Source organism: Ammospiza nelsoni, chromosome 27, assembly GCF_027579445.1.
Source record: "Ammospiza nelsoni isolate bAmmNel1 chromosome 27, bAmmNel1.pri, whole genome shotgun sequence".
NCBI classification, from domain to species: Eukaryota; Metazoa; Chordata; class Aves; order Passeriformes; family Passerellidae; genus Ammospiza; species Ammospiza nelsoni.
In genome coordinates, this window is record NC_080659.1 from 2,969,527 (window position 1) to 2,997,092 (window position 27,566).

The following is a 27,566-nucleotide window of genomic DNA, read 5'->3' on the forward strand; positions in this document are numbered from 1 at the left end:
TTGAAGATTGCAAGGCAAGATGTTTTCAATTGCCAACTGTATGGCAGATTATCTTCGTCAAGTGGGCAGTTTGCCTTATCTCTCTCTCTGAGTGACCACAATCACTCCTCCCTCAGGAGGGGACATCTGCTGATAACAGCTATTGAATGTCCCTGCATGGCTGATAAGAACTACAGCATCCCATTGGGAGATGTGAGCCCAGAGGGAGGAGCCAAGCATTCCTGCCTGGATATAATCTGGAGATTCTGGAACACCAGCACAGCTTCTGCACTGGATTGCCCAGAGGAACAGCAGCTGCCTCTTCCACTGGATCTTCAGAGGAAGAGACTGCACCTTTCTACAGGATCCTTGCTCCAGCAGAACCAGCCCTGACACTGCAGGAGGGCTGCAGCCACAATTCCAATGGGACTGCTGCCAACAGCCTGACCCACAGGGTGTCAGGTTGTGTTCTGACTCTGTCAGTGTTGTTCTAGTGTACTGCATTGTTTATTTTATCCTTTTATTTTTTTTTCTTCCCTATTAAAGAACTGTTATTTCCTGCTCCCATATTTTTTTTGCCTGAGAGCCCCTTAATTTAAAACTTATAGCAATTCAGAGGGGTGGGGAGGGTTTACATTCTCCATTTCAGGGGAGGCTCCTGCCTTCCTTAGCAGACACCTGGCTTTCCAAACCAAGACACTCCCACAGCACTGCCCCTAATTCACAGAGTTTGTCCTAATATCCTGCTTTTTTGCAGGAAGAACATTACATCCCTGGGCAAGCTGGAACTCCTCATCCCCTCCATGGTCCCAGAGCTTGAGGGGGCTGCTGTGCTCTGCTCCCTCTGCCTGCACTGAGAGCTCAGGCCATGAAAATGAGATTTGGGAAACCTCTGTCTCTGGGAAAGAGCAGCACAGGGAGAGGCACACTGTGGGTGGGATGCCTCCCTCTCCCAGTTCCCATTCCAGTTTCCCAGTCTCAGCAACAGGGGAGATAGGCACGGGCTCAGCCTGGAGGCCAGGGCAGCCTCCTCCTCCTCTGTCACCAGCCTTGTGCAAGGCTCTCGCCCTCCCTCCCTCCCTCCCAGGTGTGGGAGAATTCCTGGCAGGCAGGAGCTGCTCAGGGTCCAGCTGGGCTTGGGAAACAGCTCCAGGCTCCCTCCTGCACCTCCTGAAGTCTCCCACATCCCCCCTGCAACCCTCCAGATCCTCGTCAGGGCTGATTTCACACCCTGGAGCTGTTGTGGTGCCAAACTCCATCCTGATGCAAGCAGGGAGTCAAGGGAGTTGCAGCAGCCAGGGGTTATTTTGAGCCCTTCAGCTTCACCTAGGAGTTGCCTGAAGACTCAAACTCTTGGGATTAGTTGGTTTTATTAGCTGGAGATGGGTTTTAGTTCCTGCAGGGAGAGGCAGGAATTAAAAGCGTAACAAAGTAGTGAAGAATAGGGAAGTTATTAAATGGAGGAAGGAAATATTTCTGCAGGGCCAGGGTGGATGTTCAGGGAAAGGATGTTCTCCACAGAGTTTGGCCCATCAGACACCTGGTGGCCCATCAAATTGTACCAGGGGAGGTTCAAATTGGGTATTAGGAAAAGTTCCTTCATGGAAATGGTGTCCAGGCACCGGAACAGGTTGTCCTGGAAGTGGTGCAGTCACCATAGCTGAAAGTGTTCTAAAAACCTGTGGAGGTTCAAAAAACGTGTGGAGGTGGCACTTGGGGACAAGGTTTAGTTTGTTTTATTAGCTGGAGATGGGTTTTAGTTCCTGCAGGGAGAGGCAGCAATTAAAAGCGTAACAAAGTAGTGAAGAATCGGGAAGTTATTAAATGGAGGAAGGAAACATTTCTGCAGGGGCAGGGTGGATGTTCAGCAAAAGGAGCGCTCCCAAACATCTTCTCCATAGAGTTTGGTCCATCAGACACCAAATTGTACCAGGGGAAGTTCAAATTGGGTATTAGGAAGAGTTCCTTCATGGAAAGGGTGTCCAGGCACTGGAATAGGTTGTCCTGGCAAGTGGTGGAGTTGTTGTGGCTAAAAGTGTTCAAAAAACCTGTGAAGGTTCAAAAAATCTGTGGAGGTGGCACTTGGGGACAAGGTTTAGTTGGTTTTATTAGCTGGAGATGGATTTTAGTTCCTTCAGGGAGAGGCAGCAATTAAAAGAGTAACAAGGTAGTGAAGAATCGGGAAGTTATTAAATAGAGGAAGGAAATATTTCTGCAGGGCCAGGGTGGATGTTCAGCAAAAGGAGTGCTCCCAAACATCTTCTCCACAGAGTTTGGCCCATCAGACACCTGGTAGCCCATCAAATTGTACCAGGAGAAGTTTAAATTGGGTATTAGGAAGAGTTCCTTTGTGGAAAGGGTGTCCAGGCACTGGAACATGTTGTCCTGGGAAGTGGTGGAATTGTTGTGGCTGAAAGTGTTCAAAAAACCTGTGGAGGTTCAACAGACCTGTGGAGATTCAAAAAATCTGTGGAGGTGGCACTTGGAGACAAGGTTTGCCAGTGGCCTTGCCAGTGCTGCATTGAAGGTTGGACTTGATGGCCTTAGGGGGCTTTTCCAAGCCCAGGGATTCTGTGATTCCTGTTTGGTGATTCCCACTGTCCCTGGAGTGATGCCTCATATTTAAAGAAAAATCCTTCCCTGTGAGGGTGATGAGGCCCTGGCACAAGTTGCACAGGGTAGCAGGGTTGTGGCTGTCCCTGGATCTCTGGAAGTGCCCAAGGCCAGGTTGGACAGGGCCTGGAGCAGCCTGGGACAGTGGAAGGTGTCCCTGCAATGACAGGAGGATGGAACTGGAAGATTTTTAGAGTCATTTCCAACCCAAACAATTCTGGGATTCTAAGAGGAGGTGCTTCTCCAGCCAGCACCTACTTAAATAGAACATTTTTGCTATAAAATATGACCACAAAAATAATCTTTAAAAAGCCCAGATAAGCCTGGGCAGGACTGGCCTGTCCTGACAGGTTACAGGATGGCCCAGGACCTCCAGCTAAGGAAATATTAAACCACTGACCACCAGAAGATGGGGCAGGAGGCAAACCTGTGTCTGCCTTCTTAGGAACCTCCTCAGGCCCTAATTCCCCTTCCTGAAGCAGCAGCTCCTGCTCTGTGCCCAGGGAGCACAGAGGGGCTGGGGGCTCCTCCTTGAGAGCTCGGGCACAGCCCTGCCTGAAGGAGTCTCAGGTTCCCAGGGCTGCTTGTTGAGTCTCTGCTATCAAATCTCTCCCAGGGCTTGCACAAAGCACCGGGGTCTCCTGCCAAAGCTTTGCACCACTCTGGGATTGCAGCGTGGGACAGCACAGCTCCTGCTCTGAGCTGCTGCCAGCTGGGATGGGGAGCTGCAGCCTCAGCCCCAGCTAAAAGGAACTTTCTCTGGGGTTTTTGGCTGTTAATGGCAGCGCTGAGATGTGCAGGATTTCTCTGTTTCAGCCCGTGCAACTGAAGAACGAGTCTGGACTCTTCACTTTTCGGTCTTGAGGATGTTTATTAATTCTTATCTATAAAATTTTACTTTCTGTTCACCAGGGCAGCCACAGGCACTCTCTGTGTTGTCCTTTTCTACTACAAACTACCTATAACATGTTTACACTTAATTCCCAATACCTATCACCTGTGTTAGACAGTGCAGTTCTACTCTAAACCAATCCCAAAGTGCCACCATCACTGCAGAAAATGGAGAACAAGAAGAAGAAGAAAGGCTGGACATGCCCAGATTCCTCCATCTTGTCCCCATAACCCCCATACCAAAAATCCTAAAATCTACATTTTCACCCTGTGATCATTTTGTTACTACACCATTCAAACCTGTGTGACTTTCAGGTCCTCATACAAAGCTGGTAATTTGTTCCAGGGGTCAAAATCAAATCCCCAGGTGCTCTGGTCAGCATGCCAGGGTCTCTGAGCCCCCCAGTGGGGTTCTTGGCAACTCTGGACACCTGGAGGGATTTAATGAATTCCGACATGTCTGCATCCCTTTCCATTTTTCACATCTCTTCAGAGTTAACATTCCAGAAAATGTCCTATCCTGGAAGGGCTCAAGGCCTGGATCAGCCTGGGGTGATGGAAGGCGTCCCTGCCCACGGGGATGAGATGGGCTGCAAGGTGCCTCCAACCCAAACTATTTGAGGATTTTATGAAATAAAGTTGCTGACTGCAGGAGTTAGGTTTGGTGAGAGGAGCCTCCCTCAGCACCGCTCAGTCAGAGCTACACTTGCCCCTAATTCACAGAGTTTGTTCTAATATCCTGGTTTTTAACACTGTAATGAGAGCAGCCATGGGCAAGCTAAACCCAAAACCTTCCAGGACTCCAAAATCTGTGGCTGCTAAAATTTTTCCCTCCAAAACTCTGTGGCTGCTAAATCCAAAACCTTGTGGGACTCCAGGCAGCCCTGGGGCTGAGAAAACCCAGGTTGTGCTGTGCATGGCCAAGAATAAGGTGATTCTTGATTAAATCTCCTGATTTAGATTATTTTATTCTCCAGGAAGAGGAGAATGGGGCAGGGCTGTGCATGGCCAGAAGAAGGTGATTCTTGATGAAATCTCCTGATTTAGAGATTTTAATCTCCAAGAAGAGAAGAGAATAAAAGAGGAGAGTGGGGTAGGGCTGTGCATGGCCAAGAGTAAGGTTATTCTTGATGGAATCTCCTGATTTAGATATTTTATTCCTGAAGAAGAGGAGAGTGGGGCTGTGCTGTGCATGGCCAAGAATAAGGTGATTCTTGATTAAATCTCCTGATTTAGATATTTTCATCTCCAGAGTGGGGCAGGGCTGTGCATGGCCAAGAATAAGGTGATTCTTGATGAAATCTCCTGATTTAAATATTTTATTCTCCAGAGTGGGCCAGGGCTGTGCATGGCCAAGAAGAAGGTGATTCTTGATGAAATCTCCTGATTTAGAGATTTTAATCTCCAAGAAGAGAAGAGAATAAAAGAGGAGAGTGGGGTAGGGCTGTGCATGGCCAGAAGAAGGTGATTCTTGATGAAATCTCCTGATTTAGATATTTTATTCCTGAAGAAGAGGAGAGTGGGACAGGGCTGTGCATGGCCAGAAGAAGGTGATTCTTGATGAAATCTCCTGATTTAGAGATTTTATTCTCCAAGAAGAGGAGAGTGGGGCTGGTCTCTGCTCAGCCCCTGTAGACCCAGCAGCTCCCAGTGGTCAATTTGTCATTCAGTGCAGGATTAAGGGGGATAGCTAAATGTTAAATTGCTGATAACCATCACTCTCCAACGGGCTACAAAATACATGCATTTGATCAAGGATGAACCATGTGTTTCCCTGAAAAGTTATGAAATTATTAAATTTCACTTGAAGCGAGTTAGAACTTCATAAATCTCTTGTGATATATAGCATGTTGTCAGACAACACGGGAGTTACACAAGCCCCAGCCTCTCCTCACACCTCACATGTGACAGATGACAGCACTGGGAGAATGTCCTTTAATCACTGCTGTTCTCACTGCCACCATCAGCAATTATGGCATTTGCTTTGGAACCTGCCAGGATTTCAAAACAAGCCCGGGGTGCTCGGGTTGACAAAGCCTCCTGGGCTGCAGTGCAGGATTGCTCAGGGACATTGCTCAGTGCTGAGGGATTGCTGGGGAGTCTCTCATTGCCGAGACCCTGGGACCAGCCCTGTGGGGCCTGACAAGGCTTGTGGAGGCTGAATTGCACAAGGTGCTGCAGCCAGCAGGTGTTTCAGGCACTGGAGGCTCCAAAGCCACACCTGGCGTGGGGTGCTCCTGCCTTTGCTGCTCTTTCTGCTGCTGCTGCTGGATTTTGGTTGCCTGGAGCCTGCTGAGGAAACACAGAGAGATTTGCAGCTCTGCAGAAGGGAAAGGAGTGGGGATATTGCTCCTGAGGTCTCGGGTTGCTGTTGATATTTACTGCTTCAAGATGTGCAGGATGTCTTTGCTTCAGCCCACGCAGCTGAAGAACGAGTCGGGACTCTTCACTTTTTGGTCTTGAGGTTGTTTATTCATTCTTATATATAAAATTTTCTTTCTGCTCAGCAGGGCAGCCACAGGCACTCTCTGTGTTGTCCTTTTATACTACAAACTACCTATAACATATTTACACTTAATTCCCAATACCTATCACCTATGTTAGACAGTGCACTTCTACTCTAAACCAATCCCAAAGTGCCAACATCACTGCAGAAAATGGAGAACAAGAAGAAGGAGAAAGGCTGGACACGCCCAAGTTCCCCCATCTTGTCCCCATAACCCCCATACCAAAAATCCTAAAATCTACATTTTCACCCTGTGATCATTTTCTTTCTGCCCAGCCGAGGTCTGCTCAGCAGGGCAGCCACAGGCACTCTCTGTGTTGTCCTTTTATACCACAAACTACATATACAAATATACAAATAACATATTTACACTTCATTCCCAATACCTATCACCTGTTAGACAGTGAGCTTCTACTCTAAACCAATCCCAAAGTGCCAACAGAACTGCAGAAAATGGAGAACAAGAAGAAGGAGAAAGGCTGGACATGCCCAAGTTCCTCCATCTTGTCCCCATAACCCCCATACCAAAAATCCTAAAATCTACATTTTCACCCTGTGATCATTTTATTATCACACCATTCAAACCTGTGTGACTTTCAGGTCCTCATACAAAGCTGGTAATTTGTTCCAGGGGTCAAAATCGAATCCCCAGGTGCTCTGGTCAGCATTCCAGGGTCTCTGAGCCCCCCAGTGGGGTTCTTGGCAACTCTGGACACCCAGAGGGATGTGCTGAGTTCTGACACTGAGGGGCTCTGAGGCAGCAACAGAGGCAAATGCTCCCATTTGGCACATCCAGCATCAGCACCTCTCCTGCTGCTCTTGTTATTTCTTCCTGACCACAATTTGTGAAACAGCTTCCAAGCTGGTTTTTGTTGTGTTTTTCCTTTCCAGCCAGCACCTACTTAAATAGAACCTTGTTGCTGTAGAATATTACCACAAAACATAGAATATTACACAGGCAGAGGACAGATTGCTGCCCTTTGGAGCCAGGAAGGAGAGGGATTATCTGACTGTTCAGCATTAGCAAAGCTCCCAGCTCACCTGCCTGTGGTTTTATACCTGGAAGCAGGAAATTGCAGCTCTGGATTTGAATATTAAAAGCTAAGAAAGATGGCAGTGGCATGGAGGCTTCCTGGGCATGGACAGAGTGCTGTAGCAGGGCAGAAATGATCCAGAATTCCTGAATTCCCTTCCTGGCTCGCCCTCTGAGGATGGAGCAGAGTAATTTTTTCTCCATGCACCCCAGGGCTGTGACTCACTGTGCTGAGTGGCAATGTGGGATGCCAGCACTCCCACCTCATCCTCCCTGCCCTGCTGCTGCTGCCCCTCTGCCCACAGCAATAAATAAACACACGTGGCCCTGAACCACAGTGCCTGTCAGTGGTATCTCTTAAAGAAATCCCTCCTCAGCAGCAGTTTGGGTGTAAATCTTGACCCAAAGTGCCACAGGACAGAGCAGGTATGACCAGACTCGAGTTAAGCAACTGGATTTTCCCAAAGTGTCCCCTTTTCCCAGTTCTTGGCAGCAGCAGCAGCAGAACTGGGATGGTGGTGACTCCACCACTGCCCTGGGCAGCCCATGACAATGCTTTACAATCTTTCTGTGAAGGAAAAGCCTCTGATTTCCAATCTAAATCTCCCCTGGAGCAACTTGAGGCTGTTTGCTCTTGGCTTGTTGATTGTTGCCAGAGAGCAGAGCCTGACCCCTGGGCTGTCCCCTCCTGGCAGGAGCTGTGCAGAGCCACAAGGTCACCCCTGAGCCTCCTTTTCTCCAGGCTGAGCCCCTTCCCAGCTCCCTCAGCCTCTCCTGGGGCTCCAGACCCTTCCCCAGCTCCATTCCCTGCCCTGGACATGCTCCAGGTCCTTCTTGTCATGAGGAGCCCAAATCTGCTCTCAGGATTTGAGGTGGGGCCTCAGCAGAGCCAGCACTGTGGGGTCTCTGTGTTACTCTCACAAGACCCAGAAGTTTCACCCTGTGCTCCCTGGGCACCCTCCTGTCCCCAGCCCACCCTCATCATCCTCATCACCCTCATCACCCTCAGCATCCTCAGCATCCTCAGCATCCTCAGCATCCTCAGCACCCCAGGCCCTGCTGACCACAGGCAGAGGATGTAAACATCAGCAGGAGTGTGGAGTGAGGACTCAGCAGGAAGCCAAGCTCCCTTTATGACCCAGTTATTGATGAATCAGGGGAGGTGCAGAGCTGTGACACCCTCCCCAGTTATTCACCCACTGCTGGCACAGGATGTAGCAGGGATGCTTGGACACTTCGCTCACCCCAAGAGGTTTTGGGGTGGGAAATCTCATTCTTTTCAAAGATGTTCACACAGACCTGTGTGGGATCTTCATCCCAAATCCATCTCTGCCTCTCTTTCCAGTGGGATGAGCAAGTCACTTCTTGTTTCTCACTGAGATTCTGTGACAGTGTTCACAGGGGTCTCAGGTTGAGGGAAGAGATGAGGATCTGACTCCATGTTTCAGAAGGCTTGATTTATTATTTTATGATATATATTACTTTAAAACTATACTAAAATAATAGAAAAAAGGATTTTATCAGAAGGCTAGCTAAGAATAGAAAAAGAAAGAATGATAACAAAGGTTTGTGTCTCAGACAGAGAGTCTGAGCCAGCTGACTGTGATTGGCCATTCATTAGAAACAACCACATGAGACCAATCCCAGTTCCACCTGTTGCATTCCACAGCAGCAGATAACCATTGTTTACATTTTATTCCTGAAACCTCTCAGCTTCTCAGGAGGAAAAATCCTAAAGAAAGGATTTTCCATAAAAGATGTCTGCGACAAGATTCCCTGAGGAACTGGGGAGCTCCTGTCAGCCTGGGAGCTCAGTGTCCAGCCTGCAGAGTCCAAGGGAATAAAAAGCAAATCCATCTCAAATCCTTCACCATCCAGGGGTGGGAGCAGCTCTGTGGGATCCCCTCGGATCCTCTGCTCCAAGCTTGTCCTAGAAGGACACTAATCCTGGACTTGGTGACAGGTAACGGAGGCTCCACCATGGTGCAACACCATGCTAATTACCCTCATTTCCAAAGCCAGGTGGATTTGTGAGGCTTTTGTAAGCCCTGGCACAGCCCAGGGATGCTCTTTTTCACAGGAGAAGCAAAATAAATGGCTGAAATTCCCTAAGAGCTTCTCCCCATGGCAAAGGCTTGATCCCTACTCTTCAGAAAGCACAGGGACAAGGACAGGAACAGGAACCTTAGAACTTGGTCTGACCCTGCCTGTGTTGTCTCCACCAGGAAACAGCAACCAAATAATAAGTTTCAGGTTTAAGAAAACAACATATTTCTCTCAACTCTACACGGAGGGAGAAAAAATGTTGTTTTGGGGGGGAAAAGTTTAATTGCTGCCAAATTTCTTGAACGCCTGAATGAGGTTCCAGGAGGAAAATATTTGCAAAGCAGTCACCCAAAGGTGTCCTGTTCGGATAGTTCTTTAACTAAACAACAAAATAAACCTGCTAGAAGGAGTGAGATCTGATAACAACATTCTTTTTGATAATAATAATAATAATAAAACAGCATTTGGGGGAAAAGCGGAAAAGGGGCTTGAATTTAAAGAGGCAGCATCGCCTTGCTCAACATTTTCTGGTGAAAACCTTTGCACTGGGTTTGCTGCTGGTGCAAGGGAGTTTGTGTGGATGCTGTTGGATGCTGTTGGATGCTGTGTGGATGTTCCCTCCCCTGGGAGAAGCAGGGCCAGGTTTGGGTGCGGCGCCTGCGCAGGGAGCCTGCCCGGGGGCACTGCGATGATTTCAGGCTGCATTTCCACCCCTGCTCCTCCAACCCTTCCAGCTCACGCTTGCCTGCCCTGCCTCCCTGCCCCTGCCCATCTGGGGGCACGGATATAAACCCCTCCAGCCAAAATGTTTCCTGTGGGGACCCAGCTTTGCCTGGAGGGTGCACATGACTCCTGTCCCATCCCAGCTCTTTTCCTAGGGACCGACAGAGGGGATTTTCTGGCGGCTGCTGGTGGTGAGCTCACACCGTGGGCATTCCTCCGGAGCTAGAGAGGCAGGGCAGGTTGCTGCTCCAGCTTTGCTGGAAACCTTGGAGCTCCCGGAGCGTGTGGAAGCAGTGCTGGTCCATCCAGGGATCACAGGTAAGGCAGGCTGGGAGGAGACACCAGCAGCCAGTGCTGGGCACTCCATCACTGCTTCCATTTTTCTGCTGCTTGTTCTTGTTCTTGTTGTTCTTGTTCTTGTTCTTGTTGTTCTTGTTCTTGTTCTTGTTCTTGTTCTTCTTCTTCTTCTTCTTCTTCTTCTTCTTCTTCTTCTTCTTCTTCTCCTTCTCCTTCTCCTTCTCCTTCTTCTTTTCTCCTTCTCCTTCTCCTTCTCCTTCTCCTTCTCCTTCTCCTTCTCCTTCTCCTTCTCCTTCTCCTTCTCCTTCTCCATCCCTCCACCATCTCTCCACTGACATCTCTTCATCCATGAGCTGGGATTTCCCACCCTGGCTCTGATTGTTTTTCACCTTGCATCGCTGTAGAAGCAATGAGGGATGAGGAGTCCCTGGGGTGTGAAGGAGCACATGGAAACCCAGGAGGGTGAAGATTCAGCCCTCAAACCCTCCTGCCTGGCACCTCTTTGGCTGCTGTGATCTCAGCCAGCCTGGAGTGAGGAGAGGCCGTGGTTGGAGGGCAGCTCACCCTCGGGTCGGTCGGGCTGGTCGGAGCAGGAGCTGCAGCAGAGCTCGTTTGTGCTGCACTCCTGTGTTCCCTCCCTTTGAACTGCTTGGGAAGGGAGGCAGAGGCAGCTGAGGGAGCCTCACCCTGCTGCACACCCAGGGCACTGCTGGACACGGCGGAGGCTCAGCTCATTCCACTGCAAACGGGGATTTTCTCCTCAAGAACATCATCAACTGATGAGAGGGTTTGAGACAAACTTCCCTTCCCTGCACTAGAGCTGAAAATGTTTTCAAAGAAAAGCTCTTTGCCGGCAGTGTCTCTCAGGAGCTCAGAGATGGCACTGAGGCAGTGTCACCTGCCTGGTGTCACCCCAAAGCTGCTCACTCTGCAGGGCTGGAGCAGCACAGCTGGCTGGGTTAGTCTCACATAGCATCCAGGGACTCAACTACTCAGCTCCAGGGAATACCTGTCTCTGTTTTGTACCAAAAATCCAGACACCATGGGTTTGGTGGTGCTTCCAGATGCCTCTAAGGTTGGCAGCTGTCTTCAAAAACATCTCTAAAGGATCTGAAAAAAACTATATAGCAAATAGGAAACTTCTGATAAAATAAGATCAGAACTGCTTTTTTAAATTAATGAATTTAATTTAACAATGAGGACAGGAAAGTTTTTAACATGGGGGTGTCACTATGACACGAAAAACCACAAGCGCACACTGCTGTTCTTAAGGTGAAGGAAAATGGAAGTTTATTTTTTTATTTTAACATTTATAGTTTTTTTATAAGTGACAGTGGATTGGAGGGTGACAGTGCCACCTCTCCAATGGCACTGGTCAAACTAACAGTCCATCAACTTTCTCTTCTTCTATAAAGGAGTGCAAAACAATGAGCTATTTACAGAAAGTGTGTGAGAAAGTTCGCTACAAGAATGTTAACATCAGAAGGCTTAGAAAATCTTAAAATAACGGGGTGACATGGGGGAATAAAACAGGCAGAAGGTTAGATTTTGTTTGTTTGGAATCCCATTTTGAAGCTGCAGTGCTGCCAGAGGCTGGGTCTGGCAGTTGAGAACCTGCCGGAGGTGTCAAACTCCAACCCCTCTCACGTTAAACCAGTGGTGGACTTTGCCTGGGAGTGCACCCCAATTGAGAGCAAAGAGGCACCTCCCAGTGCTCCCAGTGCCCCAGCACTGCAGCAATGCCCGGGCTCTGTGCTGCTGCTCCAGGCCTGAGCTCCCTCGAGCAGAGTTCCAGCCCTTGGGAAGATGCTGAGGAATGACAGTGGAGAACAGAGCCAATGAGCACCAGCCTCTGCAGGGCTGTCCACTCCCCAGAGGTAACTCTCAGAGCACAGGGAAGCCTTCCTGGCACGAAGGTCTGAGTCACAAAGAAAGTGAGGAGAAGGGAGAAGATGAGGTGACCAGCACTTGGCTGAAATGGGGACGAGTCCTGTGGCAGCAGCGGCGCCTGATGAGAGATGTTAATGCCATGGATTGGTGACCATCCTCAGAGCCCAAGAGCATTTTCTGGGGCAGTTTGCAGCTCCTGCAAATCGAGGGGAGAGAGGAACAGTTGAGCAGTAGGATGTGTGCTGGGAATGATGAGCCCTTGGTGGCTGGGTAAGGCGCTGTGCTGGTGCCACACGTGTGAGGAGCAGGGTCCCCTTTGTGTGCGCAGCCCTGAGCTCCCCCGTGCCCAGCACTGACCTGCTGCTCTCCTTTCCCCCAGGGTGCTGAGGATGCCGAGCATTTTCTCCTACCAGAGTGCCGAGGTGGATTGGTGTGAGAGCAACTTCGTGCGCTCGGCGGTGATCGCTGAGTACTACAACACCGTGAGTGCCTCGGGGACATTGGGGCTCCAGGCACCCAGGAGCTGCTTTTGGGACCCCCACAGCATGGCACATCCCTGCTTTCTGTCCTCCTCCTCGCTCCTTTGAGCTTCCTGGTGCTGGAGGGTGCTGGTGTGGGGAGCGTTTTCTGAGCTTTAGGTAAATCAGGTGATTTTTGCTGTTTGCAATGGTTGTTCCCCAAAACGTGCTGGGTTCAGGGGTATTTCTGTGTTTTGTGTGTGTGTGTGTGTGTGTGGGGTTGATTCCCAGTGAGAAAGCTCTGGCAGGGCTCCCTGACAGCCCAGATCTGTGAGATCCTGTTATACCAGTCCTGCAGCTCCGCTGCCAGCCGGGCTAAGCCCCACACAGGGCTCACATATCCCAGCTAAACGCTCAGGAGTGGCAAAACGAGAGGCAGCACTGCCATGAACCGTGTCAGGCGCGCTGGGAACACGGAACTGGGCTCAGAGCATGAGCCAGTTTCACCTCCTGTGATCCTTTATCACCCGGGCTGCCTCCAGTGCCAGTGCTTTGGCTGGAGCATCCGTATCAGCCTGCGCAGGGCTGGAGATAAGCAGCCTTTCCAAGCATGTCCTGCTCCCTCACAGCAATTAAAGGCTGCCAGGGGTCTGAGGCATGTGGATTTACAGCCTTCCACAGGCCTTGTTTACAGCTTTTGGCAATTGCTGCCTAATACTAGAAGATCTTGTTCTCATGGAAATGGCTCTTCCTCTTTTTTTTTTTTTTTTTTTAAAGCATTTCCTGTTTTTAATAAATTACCTGTAATGACAATAATTGCCCAACCCGAGTCCTGCAGGCTCCAGCGTCTCAGAGGAGGGGGCTGTGTGTGCTCACTGCTCTTTGGGGCACTCAGAAAACAAAGATCTGCCTGTCCAGAGCAAACCCTGCTTCCCTGTGGCACCCAGATGGGTGTTTTGTGCTGTTTGCTGCTGCATGGGCTCAGAGCTGCAGAGCAGGGAAATGAGCAAGGAGATGCAGAAATCACTCAACACTCCCATCAGCATCTCAGATTTCAGGGCTTGGAGTGACCTGTGTGAGTGGAACATATCCCTGCCCATGGCAAGGGGTGGAAGGGGATGATCTTTAACATCCTTTCCAGTTCAAACCATTGTAAATTCAGCTGGAAGTGCCCAAAGTGTCTGGGTTTGAGTGGCTGCTAACACTGCAGAGGGGCTGATTGCCAGCAAGAGCACAAAGCCTGAAAGTGAAGGGTTTGGTTTTGGTGTGAATTCCTTCCTTCCGGGAGGTAAATTTGCCTCATATCCTAGTTTGAGACATAAAGCAGCATTTTTTAAGCAGGAGCTGAGATACCACTGACACCAGGCTTATAAAGTAGCTCAGAGCTCTTATCACACCAACAGCTACCTCAGTGCAGAGCAGGGAAATGAGCAAGGAGATGCAGAAATCACTCAACACTCCCATCAGCATTTCAGGGCTTGGAGCAAGCTGTGTGAGTGGAACATATGCCTGCCCATGGCAAGGGGTGGAAGGAGATGATCTTTAAGGTCCCTCCCAAACCAAACCATTCTAAATGCAGCTGGAAGTGCCCAAAGCCTCTGGGTTTGAGTGGCTGCTAACACTGCAGAGGGGCTGATTGCCTGAAAGTGAAGGGTTTGGGTTTGGTGTGAATTCCTTCCTTCCAGGAGGTAAATTTGCCTCATATCCTAGTTTGAGACATAAAGCAGCATTTTTTAAGCAGGAGCTGAGATACCACTGACACCAGGCTTATAAAGTAGCTCAGAGCTCTTATCACACCAACAGCTACCTCAGGATCTCTTCAAAAGCACTTCAGTGCCTGACTCCTCTGCTGGACACCAGCTGGTGTAGCCAGATGCATGACTAATGCTTGTAGGCCCTGTAATTCCCATAAAACATTAACTCTCAGCAGCCTGGCTCATTCTGTGGCACAGGTTTCTAAATTCTGAACATCTCACCCAGGTTCCCAGTCCCGGAGGAGCCACAGCCACCTCCCAGGTTTCCATTCCACACCACTGGGATGAATTCTCACTGTGTGGGGCTCAGGCACAGTGAGGAAAAGCTCTCCAATGCATAAAAAGGAAAGTGATAACGAGGGAGAGAGAGAACTTGAAATTTTGCAACTCAGAGATGCAAGAGCATCGGTGAAGGAGCAGGTAAAAAAAAAGTGAAGATCGAATGAATTTAGCTTCCAACCTGATAAAAAAAAAGTTTAGTGATGTTTGTGTGATGAAGTAGCCCAACAGAGCCAACAGAAATAGGTCTGATTTCAATACCAAGGCAAATATTGACATATAATTAAGAAGAAAATTTGGATCTCTCAATGCTGAATTCCCAGGCAGGATCCATATAATTGTATGTTGCAAGAGGGCAATGTCTGTATTTGTATAACATAGGGAGGGATATGGACAAGCAAACCCTGCAGGATTTTTCCCCAGCAGTTGGATTTGCCCTTTTCTCCTCTGTGTGACACTGGACACCTCTTCCACAGCACAGAAAGAGCTTTCTATGGTCCCTGCACTGCTGAACTTTCTGCCAGGCTCAGGAGATCAGCAGAGTGCCAGTGCAGGAAGGGAGGGAAACAATTTTGTGTTAGGATGTGATTCCTGAGGAATCCAACCCTGCCATGGCAGCCTCGGGCTGGCTGGTGACCCCTGCCCACACAAGGGGTGGCAGAGCAGCAAACCCTCCTGAAATCTGCCCTTATCTGAGCATTGACAACAGCCCTAAGGCTGTGCTGTGCTCAGGGCCAGGCCTTGTCACCAAAATTGGGCAGGAACATCACTGAGATGGGCATCAGCCCTTCCTGAGCAGCACAGCCTGGCTGGCACTGAATGGGTCTCTCCTTCACCCAGAACAACCTGTTTGGCACTGCCTGGGACCCATCCCTGGCTGGCACTGTCTGGCTCCCTTCTTCAGCCTGGCTGGCACTGAATGGGTCCCTCTTTCACCCAGCACAACCTGTTTGGCACTGCTTACATGCCATCCTTGGCTGGCACTGCCTGGGTCCCTCCTTCACCCAGAATAGCCTGGCTGGCACTGCCCGGGACCCTCCTGCAGCCTGTTTGGCACTTTCTGGGACTCTTCTTCACCCAGCACAGCCTGGCTGGCACTGCCTGGGTCACTCTTTCAACCAGCACAATCTATTTGGCACTGCCTACATGCCATCCTTGGCTGGCACTGCCTGGCTCCCTCCTTCACCCAGCACAGCCTGTTTGGCACTGCTTGAGTCCCATCCTTGGCTGGCACTGCCTGGCTCCCTCCTTCAGCCTGTTTGGCATTCTCTGGATCCCTCCTTCACCCAGCACAGCCTCTTTGGCACTGCTTGAGTCCCATCCTTGGCTGGCACTGCTTGGGTGCCTTCCTCAGCCTGTTTGGCACTGCCTGGGACCCTCCTTCAGCCAGAACAGTCTGGCTGGCACTGCCTGGCACCATTCCTGAGCAGCATGGCCTGTTTGTCACTGCCTGGCTCCCTCCTTCAGCCTGTTTGGCACTGCCGGGGACACTTCTTCACCCAGCACAACCTGTTTGGCACTGCCTACATCCCATCCTTGGCTGGCACCGAATGGGTCCCTCTTTCACCCAGCACAGCCTGGTTGGCACTGCCTACATCCCGTCCTTGGTTGGTGCTGCCTGGGACCCTCCTTCAGCCTGTTTGGCACTGCCCGGGTCCCATCCTTGCCTGGCACTGCCTGGGTTTCAACCCTGCAGCAGCAGCACAGGGACCCCCATTCCTGCTCTGGGATCTCCCCCAGAATCAGGCTCCTTGTGATGTGCCCTAAAGAATCATAGAAATCTAGATTATAGAAAGGATTATAGAAATCTGGGGCTCAGGGCACTGTGACGGCGTTCACAGGGGTCTGGGGATGAGGGAAGAGATGAGGACCTGACTCCATGTTTCAGAAGGCTTGATTTATTATTTTATTATATATATTACTTTAAAACTATACTAAAAGAATAGAAGAAAGGGTTTCATCAGAAGGCTGGCTAAGAATAGAAAAAAAAAAGAATGATAACAAAGGTTTGTGGCTCAGACTCTCTGTCCGAGCCAGGTGACTGTGATTGGCCATTAATTAGAAACAACCAACATGAGACCAATCACAGATGCACCTGTTGCATTCCACAGCAACAGATAATCATTGTTTACATTTTGTTCCTGAGGCCTCTCAGCTTCTCAGGAGGAAAAAAATCCCAAATAAAGGATTTTCCATAAAAGATGTCTGTGACAGGACACCATCCTGTGATCCTCCCAGCCTGCATCTTCCCTTCTTCTCCCCCTTCATTTGTTCCCCACATTCAGGTTGCTGCAATTGTTACTGCCCTGAATTAATTATACCAATATTTACCTCATTTTTTCTGGAGTTTTAGGCCAGCTGGGAACCCAGCCAAGCCTCACTAAATCAGCAGGGTTTGCTCACAGAGCTTCCTCTTCAATGTCTTCCTCCCAGCCCTGCCTGGGGCTGGAGCAGAGCTGCTCTGTGCCAAATGTGCTGCTGGGGATTGCTCTGTGCCAGCCACACTCTCTCAGGCCTGCTTGCCTCGGATGCTTTTTATTGGAAACAAGCACCAGGGGTATGAGAAAAGAATGTAAACAGCACCTTGAGGTAGCTAATAACACATGGTGGCTCATGGCTGGATGCAGTTCAGCAGCAGAGCTCCATTTACAGTGACTCAGTGACCCAGACATTTATTGTCTTCTGGCTCAAACCAGCAGCTCCTGCCTCAATCCCCATCAGAGGCTGATCTCACCTGTCACAGGTGCAGGTTCTGTCCCTCTGTCTCAGGCTGGAGTCCTTCCCTGAATGAACCCTTGAATCCTTCCCTGCCAGGAATCTCCTTCCACTGCAGAAAGTGCCTGGCTGGAGCATCCATTCTGTGAATTCTGTAATTTCTGTGATTCTGTGAGTTCTTTAAATTCTGTGCATTCTGTGAATTCTGTAAATTCTGTGAATTCTATGGATTCTGTCCATTCTGTGAATTCTGTGAATTCTGTAAAGTCTGTAAATTCTGTGAATTCTGTGATTCTATGGATTCTGTGCATTCTGTGAGTGAGGAGCAGCCCCTGCTGCTGTGCCTAAACCAGCCCCTCCTGCCTCAATCCCCATCAGAGGCTGATCTCACCTGTCACAGGTGAAGGTTCTGTCCCTCTGTCTCAGGCTGGAGCTGCAGAATTTGGGCTCTTCCCAATGATCCTGTTCATGCTCCAGGATTTCAGCTGTGTTGCTGATCCCAGCTTCTCTCCTCTCCTCTCCTGAGCTTAGTTGTTAATTGCTGCCCCGAGATGTGCAGGGTGTCTCTGTTTCAGCCCACGTGGCTGAAGAACGAGTCAGAGCTCTTCAGTTTTCGGTCTTGAGGTTGTTTATTAATTCTTATCTGTAAAATTTTCTTTCTGTTCACCAGGGCAGCCACAGGCACACTCTGTGTTGTCCTTTTATACTACAACTACCTATAACATATTTACACTTAATTCCCAATACCCATCACCTGTGTTAGACAGTGCACTTCTACTCCAAACCAACCCCAAAGTGCCACCATCACTGCAGAAAATGGAGAACAAGAAGAAGAAGAAGAAAGGCTGGGCACGCCCAAGTTCCTCCATCTTGTCCCCATAACCCCCATACCAAAAATCCTAAAATCTACATTTTCACCCTGTGATAGTTTTATTATTATACTATTTAAACTTCTGTGACTTTCAGGTCCTCATACAAAGCTGGTCACTTGCTCCAGGGGGCAAAATCAAATCCCCAGGTGCTCTGGGCTGTGTGCCAGGGTCTCCGAGCCCCCCGACGGGGTTCTGGGCAACTCTGGACACCCAGAGGGATGCACTGAGTTCTGACACTCTCCTAGGAGAAGAAGCTAATAGTTGGGCTCAGCTGAGGCAGCTGGAGCAATAATTCACATTTATTGGGGAGTGGGAGCTCAGCCAGGGGGGCTCTCACATGTCCTATCACACCAAACCACTCCCTTATCTCCCTTATCTCCTCGGGCAGAGGGAGCAGAGGCTGAAATAGAAGCTGTGTTAGGGGGTCCCAGCCTGAGCAGAAACTCCACAAAAATTTCCAGTGTCTGTCCTGGGAGCAAAACTCCCAACCACATCTGAGACAGAGCTTGCCACATCCCAGAGGGAAGACAGAAAGTCAGCATTTACAAACCAGAGTGATGAAAACCTCCTCGTGTTCCCCACGGGGGTGGGAGCTGTTCCCCAAACTCGGAATCCCGTTTATCTCCCTGACCCTATTGGCACGGTTCCCCCGGTTCTCCCTCCCTTCTGCTATCTGATCTTGCACATCTCGTCCCGAGTTAATGAAGTGATAACGCAGCTATTATGTAATTAATGGCGCTGTTGCAATGCCCGGTGCTCGGGGATGCGGGGCTCTCCTCTCTCTTCAGTTTCCTCACTGAAATTCGTGCTGGCACTTGCACTCTCCTGCCTTTCCCCCAAAGCGTTTTCCCTCTCCTTGCCTTCCCAAAAGCCTCCTTAATCAATTCAAGGGAAAAGAAATGTTTGAAGCGCGGCTGTTGTTTGATTTCTCGGTCGTTTCTGAACAATTTGACCTCGGGGGTGCAAGTGGGAGCAGCGCTTCTCATTTCGCGGCTGGAATGGGAATTGGCCGGGATTTGGCTCTAAGCACCTGTGGAAAACAAATCCAAAACAAATCCATTCAGCCCCGAGAGCTGCCGCTAATGGGAGCATCAACTTGTCTCGTGGAAGCCTTAGTGAAAATCAAGATGAATCTGCGGTGTTTAAGGGAATAGAGACCTCGCATTAGGCATGAATTGTGTTTCCCTCTGGAATAGGAGAGGGCGTGTTCCAGAGAAATGACAACATCCCGGTGATTTGCAGCCCTGTTAGCATAAACTAGGGTCCCAGGGGATCCCTGGGATGATTTTGCAGTTTACCTGGTGCTGCTGAGGGGGGAGAATCCAGCTGTGGATGCCAAATTCCAGGGGTGGGGTCTGGGTCAGCGCGGAGCTGGAAGATGAAAGGAGAAGGATTGTGAGGCTGAGATAAAAGTCACGCTGGTGCTTTGCCAAATGGCATTTCAGCAGATGGCTCCAGAGCCCCTGAGAGCTGTCTGGCAGGTAAATGCAGCACCACAATCCCAACCTTTCATAAGCAACAACCGTTTTCACTGGTGTGGCCGTGCTTCCCACTGATATCCCTTCCCCGAGCTTGCAAAGTCGGGTGGAAAAGGCAAGGTAGGAACCCACAGAGATAAATTAAATTAGCTCAGATTTCCCTGCCCTGTGCTGCAGGGTGGAGCAGGCCTGGCCCAGCAGACAGGTCCGGGCTTTGGGCACTCACTGCTCCTCCCCAGCTCCCACATTTTGGCCATTAAATGTGGCATGTCCTCTCCGCAAAGCACTGGCACCTTCAGGCAGTCCAGCAAGAGAATGAGCCCCAGAACCACCCTATCCTCCCCAGCACCATCCTCTTTTCCTCAGGACCGTTCCCTCTATCCCAGCACCATCTCCTGTTCCTCAGCTCCATCTCCTCCTCTCCAGCACCATCTCCTCCTCCCCAGCACCATCTCCTCCTCCCCAGCACCATCCTCTCCTCCCCAGCACCATTTCCTCTTCCTCAGCACCATCCTCTTCCTCAGCACCATCCCCTCTTCCCCAGCACCCTCTCCTCTTCCTCAGCACCATCCCTTCCTCCTCAGCACCATCTTCTTCTCTCCAGCACCATTCTTTCCTCCTCAGCACCATCTCCTTTTCCTCAGCACCATTCCCTCTTTCTCAGCACCCACCCCTGCTCCCCAGCACCATCCCATCTTGCTCAGCACTCTCTTCTTCAGCACCATCTCCTCCTCCCCAGCACCATCCCTTCCTCCCCAGCTTCATCCCCTCTTCCCCAGCACCATCTCCTCCTCCCCAGCACCATCCCCTCTTCCCCAGCACCATCTAATCTTCACCAGCACCATCCCCTCTTCCCCAGCACCATCTAATCTTCACCAGCACCATCCCCTCTTCCCCAGCACCATCTAATCTTCGCCAGCACCATCCTCTCCTCAGCACCATCCCCTCCTCCCCAGACTAATCAAAGTCAGTCAAAGCAGGAATTTTGCAGAGTTGGAAGCCAGAGCAGAACAATTCCTCTGTGTTCATTTGCTAGGTGTGTTTAGAGGAGGTTGATGACCTCATGTAATTAGCAGTGTCCAGAACACCTCTCCTCCCCAGGCCAGGTGGCTTCACACCTGACACCACAGGATGTCACCTCAGTGCTGCCTGTCCCCACCTCCTGCTGTCCTGCTCATCCTGCTGCTCCCCACCACGCCCACTCCCAGGTCAGGATGTTTTGCTGACCGTGCCTTGCTGTGCTGGCCGAGCTCCTCACACCCTCCCAACCCCTCACAGGGTGGCTGGAATGGTCAGGAGCCATCCAGGCAGCTCCTGGAGGGTCTGGGTTGGCATGAGAGGGAGATGGATGCAAACTGAGGAGTTGTTGGAGATACCAGGCAGCTGAAGATAAACCAGCATCACCCAAAAGGGACACAGCAGCTCAGAGGGAGGGCAGAGGTGTCTGCAGCCACTGCTGGCTGCCACAGCAAGAGCTGCCCTTCCAGTTCCAGCCTGGCTTCTGGAGAAACACCTCTGCCCTCTCCCTGTGCCAAGAACAACCCCTGCTTCCTGCTGGAGATCAGGAGATGCTGAGCCACGGGGTGGGACAGGGCTTGCCCAAGAGTGTCACAGACATCTTTTATAAAAAATCCTTTCCTTAGGATTTTTCCTCCTGAGAAGCTGAGAGGCCTCAGGAACAAAAGATAAACATTGATTATCTGCTGCTGTGGAATGCAACAGGTGCATCTGTGATTGGGCCATCTTGGATGCTTATAATTAATGGCCAATCACAATGAGCTGGCTCAAACAGAGAGTCTGAGACACAAACCTTTGTTATCATTCTTTTCCATTCTATTCTTAGCTAGCTTTCTGGTGAAACCTTTTCTTCTATTCTTTTTGTATACTTTCAATGTAATATATATGATAAAATAATAAATCAGCCCTTCTGAGATATGGAGTCAGGTCCTCATCTCTTCCTTCAACATAAACCCCCTGTGAACACGGTCACAGAGGAGCTGAGTGTGTCTCTTGTTTTTCAGATCAGCAATGTGAGCTTCTTTCTGCTGTCTCCTGCGCTGCTGTACCTGAACAGGCAGTACTGCCAGAAGAGGGCTGTGCCCCTCTACTTTGTCTCAGGGCTGCTCATCCTCGTAGGTAGGTGCCAGCACTGTGGGAAAAACAGACAAGTCACCAAACTACCCAACATGAGGTCTGTGCAAGGTCTCAGTGGCCAAAGCAGAGGGAAAACTCAGACAGGTTGCCAGAAAACCCAACATGAGACTTTTGGAGGGTCCCAATGGCCAAAGCACAGGGAAAACTCAGACAGGTTGCCAGACTACCCAACATGAGACCTTTGGAGGCTCTCAGTGGCCAAAGCACAGATAAAACTCAGACAGGTTGCCAGACTACCCAACATGAGATCTTTGGAAGGTCTCAGTGGCCAAAGCACAAAGAAAACTCAGACAGGATGCCAAACTACCCAACATGAGACCTTTGGAGGCTCTCAGTGGCCAAAGCACAGATAAAACTCAGACAGGTTGCCAGAATACCCAACATGAGACATTTGGAGGGTCTCAGTGGCCAAAGCACAGGGAAAACTCGGGTGGGCAACCAAGCAGGCAGGTGTGTTTGAAGCCTGCAGCCCATGGTTGCTGCCAGCTGGGGATGTGCAGCTTCCAGCCCTGTGATCCACATGGTGTGCCTGGGCTGACTCAGTCTGGCCCCCCTTGAACAGCAAAATCCACACCCTGCTCTTCAGGAATGGTGGGTCTTGAGGAATGGTGGATCTTTGGCAATGGTGGGTCTTCAGGAATGGATCTTGAGGAACGGTGGGTCTTAAAGATTTTGAGGAATCTTGAGGAATGATGGGTCTTCAGGAATGGTGGGTCTTCAGGAATGGGGGGTCTTGAGGAATGGACCCTGAGGAATAGTGGGTCCTCAGGAATGGTGGATATTCAGGAATGGTGGATCTTGAGGAATGGTGGGTCCTCAGGAATGGTGGATATTCAGGAATGGTGGATCTTGACGAATGGTGGATCTTCAGGAATGGTGGATCTTTAGGAATGGTGGGTCTTGAGGATCTTGAGGAATCTTGAGGAATGGTGAGTCTTGAGGAATGGTGGATCTTCAGGAATGGTGGATCTTCGGGAATGGTGGGTCTTGAGGAATGGTGGATCTTCAGTAATGGTGGATCTTCGGGAATGGTGGGTCTTGAGGAATGGTGGGTCTTCAGGAACAGCCCCCAAGAACCTCCTAGTGCTGGTGGTAGGATGGAGCTTTGTCATCTCAAGGTGCCCTTGCTCCTTGCAGGTCTCTTCTCCATGTACTTCCACATGACCCTGAGCTACGTGGGACAGCTGCTGGATGAGCTCTCCATCCTCTGGACGCTGGCTGTGGCTTATTCCTTCTGGTACCCTCAGGCTTACTTCCCCAAGTGCATCAAGACCAGGTATGACCAGAGGGACATGGTCAGGCTCTGAGGGAGGGATGGGACACTGACACTGGGGTGTAGTGACCCACAGATCCCCCAGTTCCCCTGCAAGGCGTCAGCCCTGAGGTCACTGAAGGGCTTTAGGATCAGATCCTGACAGAGGAAAAGTCAAAATTCTCCTCTCAGCTGGAGCTGTTTGTGTTTGTGTTGCTGCAGAGAAAAACTTTGCATGGAGAATTTAAAAATTAATTAGGAAATGAAACGTTCCTGAACATTAACATTCAATTACTCGTGCTGTCAATCTGTTCCAGCATCCTCTGTCATCCACAGAGAGATTTCCCTCAAGGCTGAGGAGGTTTCCCATAGGACAAGGGGGTCACAGCCCTCATTTCAAGGAGGAGCCCAGCAGAAAGGATGGGGCCACTGGGAGGGCATGGACCAGCATGTGACGGTGTTCACAGGGGTCTGAGGATGAGGGAAGAGATGAGGACCTGACTCCATGTTTCAGAAGGCAGATTTATTATTTTATGATTATATATTACATTTTAATATATATATGTAATAAAATAATAAATTTATTATTCTATTATATATATTACATTTATTATTTCATTATATATTACATTTTATTATATATATTACATTATCATATATTATTATATATATTACATGTATGTAATATATAAGTATTATATATGTATGTATATACATAAAATACATACATATATAATACATATATATTACATACATTATATAAACTATACTAAAAGAATAGAAGAAAGGATTTCATCAGAAGGCCAGCTAAGAATAGAATAGGAAAGAATGATAATGAAGGTTTGTAGCTTGGACAGAGAGTCTGAGCCAGCTGACTGTGATTGGCCATTAATTAGAAACAACCACATGAGACCAATCACAGATGCACCTGTTGCATTCCACAGCAGCAGATAATCAATGTTTACATTTTGTTCCTGAGGCCTCTCAGCTTCTCAGGAGGAAAAATCCAAAGGAAAGGATTTTCCATAAAGGATGTGTGTGACACCAGCAGGAACGGGAGCCCAGCAGGGCTTTGCTCAAAGGATGCTCCCTCCTGGCTGGAGCCCCCTGAGCCAGCCCAGCTCCTTGCACAGACCTGCTCCAATCTTCCCATGGCGAACAGGAGGTCACCAGGAGTTCACCGAGGAGACACAGCTGGGGGAGAGAGAGGGACTTGGGAAGGGATTTGCATGTGAAAGGCCCCTCTGAGCCCTATTGTTGCTCGGGGAGCCCAGATCGGTGTTTGCACAGCCTTTCCCTGTGCAGAGCTCCCTGCCTGTGCCTCATCCCTGTGCCTCACCCCTGGCACCCCAGGAAAGTGCAGGAGCAGCCCCTGGGTCTGTCAAACGCTCACCGGGGGCTGCTACCTCACCCTCCCTGCAGGACCCCAAAAACACTGACATCAGCCACATGCAGACAGAAGGGAGGTGCTGGGGAAGCTTTGCCCCTCTCAGGACCTTTCCCATCCTTACTCTCCCCTGCACTGACACTCTGTCCCCATTCCCCTCAGGAGACATTTCTTCTGGCTGACTGGTATCACCACCGTGATCAGCACCCTGATGTCCTTTGTCAAGCCCACCCTCAATGCCTACGCCCTCAACTGCATCGCCTTCCACCTGCTCTACCTGACCTGGAAGGAGCTCAAGAAGTAAGGAGTGGGCTCAGGGGGTACCTGCAGCTCCAGCTGTGCACCTGCTGGGCAGTGATTCTGTCCTCAACAGGGAATTGAGACCAAGTCTTCACCAGCCACGTGTGCTTGGGAGGGAGCAGGCAGGCAGTGGGGTACAGGAAGGGCACCTGGCACAGGTGGCAGAATGGGGACAACCCATGGGACAGTGGTGCAATTATTATCTCTGGAAGGTTCCAAAAACCCATGGGACAGTGGTGGAATCATCACCCCTGGAAGGTTTCAAACACAGGGCATTTTTGAAAACATCCCTGGAAGTTTCCAAAAGTGCCCTGTGGATGTGGCATTTGAGAACAGGGTTTGTGCTGAATGTGGTGGTGGTGCTGGTTTAAGAGCTGGCCATGATGATCTTAGAGGTATTTTTTTAATATTTATAGTTCTATGAGTCCATGATTTCTCCCCCTTGGGAGTTTTCAAAAACCCATGGGACAGTGGTGGAATCATCATCCCTGGAAAGCTTCAAAAACCCATGGGACAGTGGTGGAGTCATCAACCCTGGAAATTTTCAAACACAGGGCATTTTGGAAAACATCCCTGGAAGTTTTCAAAAATGCCCTGTGAAGTTTTCAGAAATGCCCTGTGGAAGTGGCATTTGAGAACAGGGTTTTGTGCTGAACATGCTGGTGGTGCTGGGTTAAGAGCTGGACATGATGCTCTTAGAGCTATTTTCTAATATTTACAGTTCTATGAGTCCGTGATTCTCCCTGTTGGCTGCCATCTCTGCAGCTCCTTCCCTTTTGTGGGGCATTTGGAAGAACCCACCAGGGTCTGGAGAGAAAGACAGGAGTGCTTTGACATCTCCCAGCATCATCCTCACCCCCAGAAAGTCAGAAATCCTCTCCCCAGAGCCACACTTCCCCAGCTCCTGTGGGTTACTCTCCAGAAGGAGCTTGCTGGGGTTTGCCCTGCTGCATGTGCAGGCAGGAACCAGCCCTGTTTACAGCTCCCTTTCCTCCCAACATGATTTCAGTGCTCCCTGTCCCTCTCTGTGTCCTGCAGGTGCAATGACAAGCGTGTTCACCGCATGGCCGCGGTCATGGTGATGTGGTGGGCCCTGGCCATCACCAGCTGGATCAGTGACCGCTGGCTCTGCTGGCTCTGGCAGGCCATCAACTTCCCCTACTTCCACAGCTTCTGGTAAGGAATCCAGGAACCCCAGCCCTGAAAGGCCCACAGCAGAGGAATAGAAAAATTATTTCCCCACCCTGTCCCCCTTTCCTGTCATTATTGCTGTTTCTCCTCAGTCAGCCCAAGGATTCACTGTTTAATGTCCCTCTCCTCCTTCATACCACCCAAGCACAGTTGTGCAAGTGAAATGGTTCCAGAAGTCCCTCCAGGTGGGCTCTCAAAGGGCTGTGGCTGCTCCCAGGCTGCTGTGTGAAGTACAACGTTCTAGAGGTTCTTTCAGCAGCCAAACTGAAAGGCAGAGCTTTGTTTGGACCTGACATTTCAGTGCCTGCAAGCGCTGCACACTCAGATCCATCCCCACAAAGCAGCACTGGGATGGCTGGGACAGACAAGCCAGGAAATGGGGAATGGTTGGAATGAGTCCCTTATGCCACAACAGCCCCACTGCACCAAGAAATGAGGAATGGTTGGGATGAGTCCCCGCTGCACCAGGAATTGATCCCAGCTCACAGAGCTCTGCCAGGATCTACCTTTAGGCACAAACCCTGCAGGACACACACTCCCTGCAGACAATGCAGCCAGGAAATGGGGAATGGTTGGGATGAGTCCCCTCTGCCACCCCAGCCCCGCTGCACCAGGAATTGATCCCAGCGCCATCCCTCACAGAACTCTGCCAGGATCTCCCTGTAGGCAAGTGCTGCACACTCAGATCCATCCCCACAAACCACAGGGATGGTTGGGACAGACAAGTCAGGAAACAGGGAATTTTTGGAATGAGTCCCCTCTGCCACCCCAGCCCAGCTCTCAGAGTCTGCCAGGATCTCCCTTTAGGCACAAACCCTGCAGGACCCACACTCCCTGCAGCCCTGCTGGGACCTTTGGGGGCTGCAGCCTCAGGGTGACCACGCCACGACCCTCTGTCCAACCCACAGTTTTGGTTTCCTTGGCAGGCACGTGCTGATAGCCCTGTCCCTGCTGTACTGCTGCCCTCTGGTCATCTACTTCGACGTCAGCTACGAGATGCCCTCGTTCAAGCCCAAGCTGGAATACTGGCCCAGCGACTCGTGGCCTGTTGTGGTGCCCTATGTCACCTTGGAGGAGCCCCACAAGCAGTGCTAGAGCTCTGGGGTGCCCTCAGGCCTCCCTGGGCACGGGCTGTGTGTGATGCTCACACTCGGTTGTGCTCCTCCTGCCCCTCAGGCAGTGCAAGGGGCAGGGAGCAGCTGAGGCCTCGTGATGCTGGGCATGAAGCAAGGTGGGAGCCCACGGGTGCCTCAGGAGGCTCTGCCCAGATTGGTGTTCAGGGAGCTGGAGGTTTCCTCCAGCAGATCCCCATGAGTGGGGAGGGACACGGTGCTGCTTCTGTGTCCTCTGTGTTAGTGCAGCACCAGCACCCCTCGCTGACAAGGGCACAGCGCACAACACTGAAGCCAAACTGGTGACAGCTGGGTTTGTTGGGGCTGCTCTAATTATTATTATTATTACCTCTATTTATTGATGTATGTGGTTTTACTCAGGACAGCTGTGCATTAAAGCTGTGGACATTGACTTATACTGATGCCTTTGTTTTCCCCTCTGACTGCACCACATCCTCTTGTCTGCCAGTCACAACCACAGACAGGACGGCCAAAGCTCTCTCTGACCCAGGGACAGCTGTTCATAAAGAGAAATCCTGGGTGAGAGCCCAAAAGAGGCTCTGCTGGCCCAGGCCCTGGGGTGCCCTGCCCCAGGTTCTTCCCTTTCCTCAAACCCCCATGTTCCTCCCCAGCTCT

General features: G+C 50.3%; 1 protein-coding gene across 1 annotated transcript; it reads left to right on the forward strand.

Annotated features, from left to right (window-relative positions):
* Positions 1–9,920: 9,920 nt before the first annotated feature.
* ACER1 (alkaline ceramidase 1) lies at positions 9,921–27,348 on the forward strand. The gene is made up of 7 exons (XM_059489695.1): positions 9,921–10,109; positions 12,358–12,460; positions 21,556–21,670; positions 22,826–22,964; positions 24,490–24,627; positions 25,666–25,803; positions 26,745–27,348. The coding sequence occupies exons 2-7, from the start codon at positions 12,368–12,370 to the stop codon at positions 26,911–26,913; spliced, it is 792 nt and encodes a 263-aa protein (XP_059345678.1). The 5' UTR covers positions 9,921–10,109; positions 12,358–12,367; the 3' UTR covers positions 26,914–27,348.
* Positions 27,349–27,566: the final 218 nt, after the last annotated feature.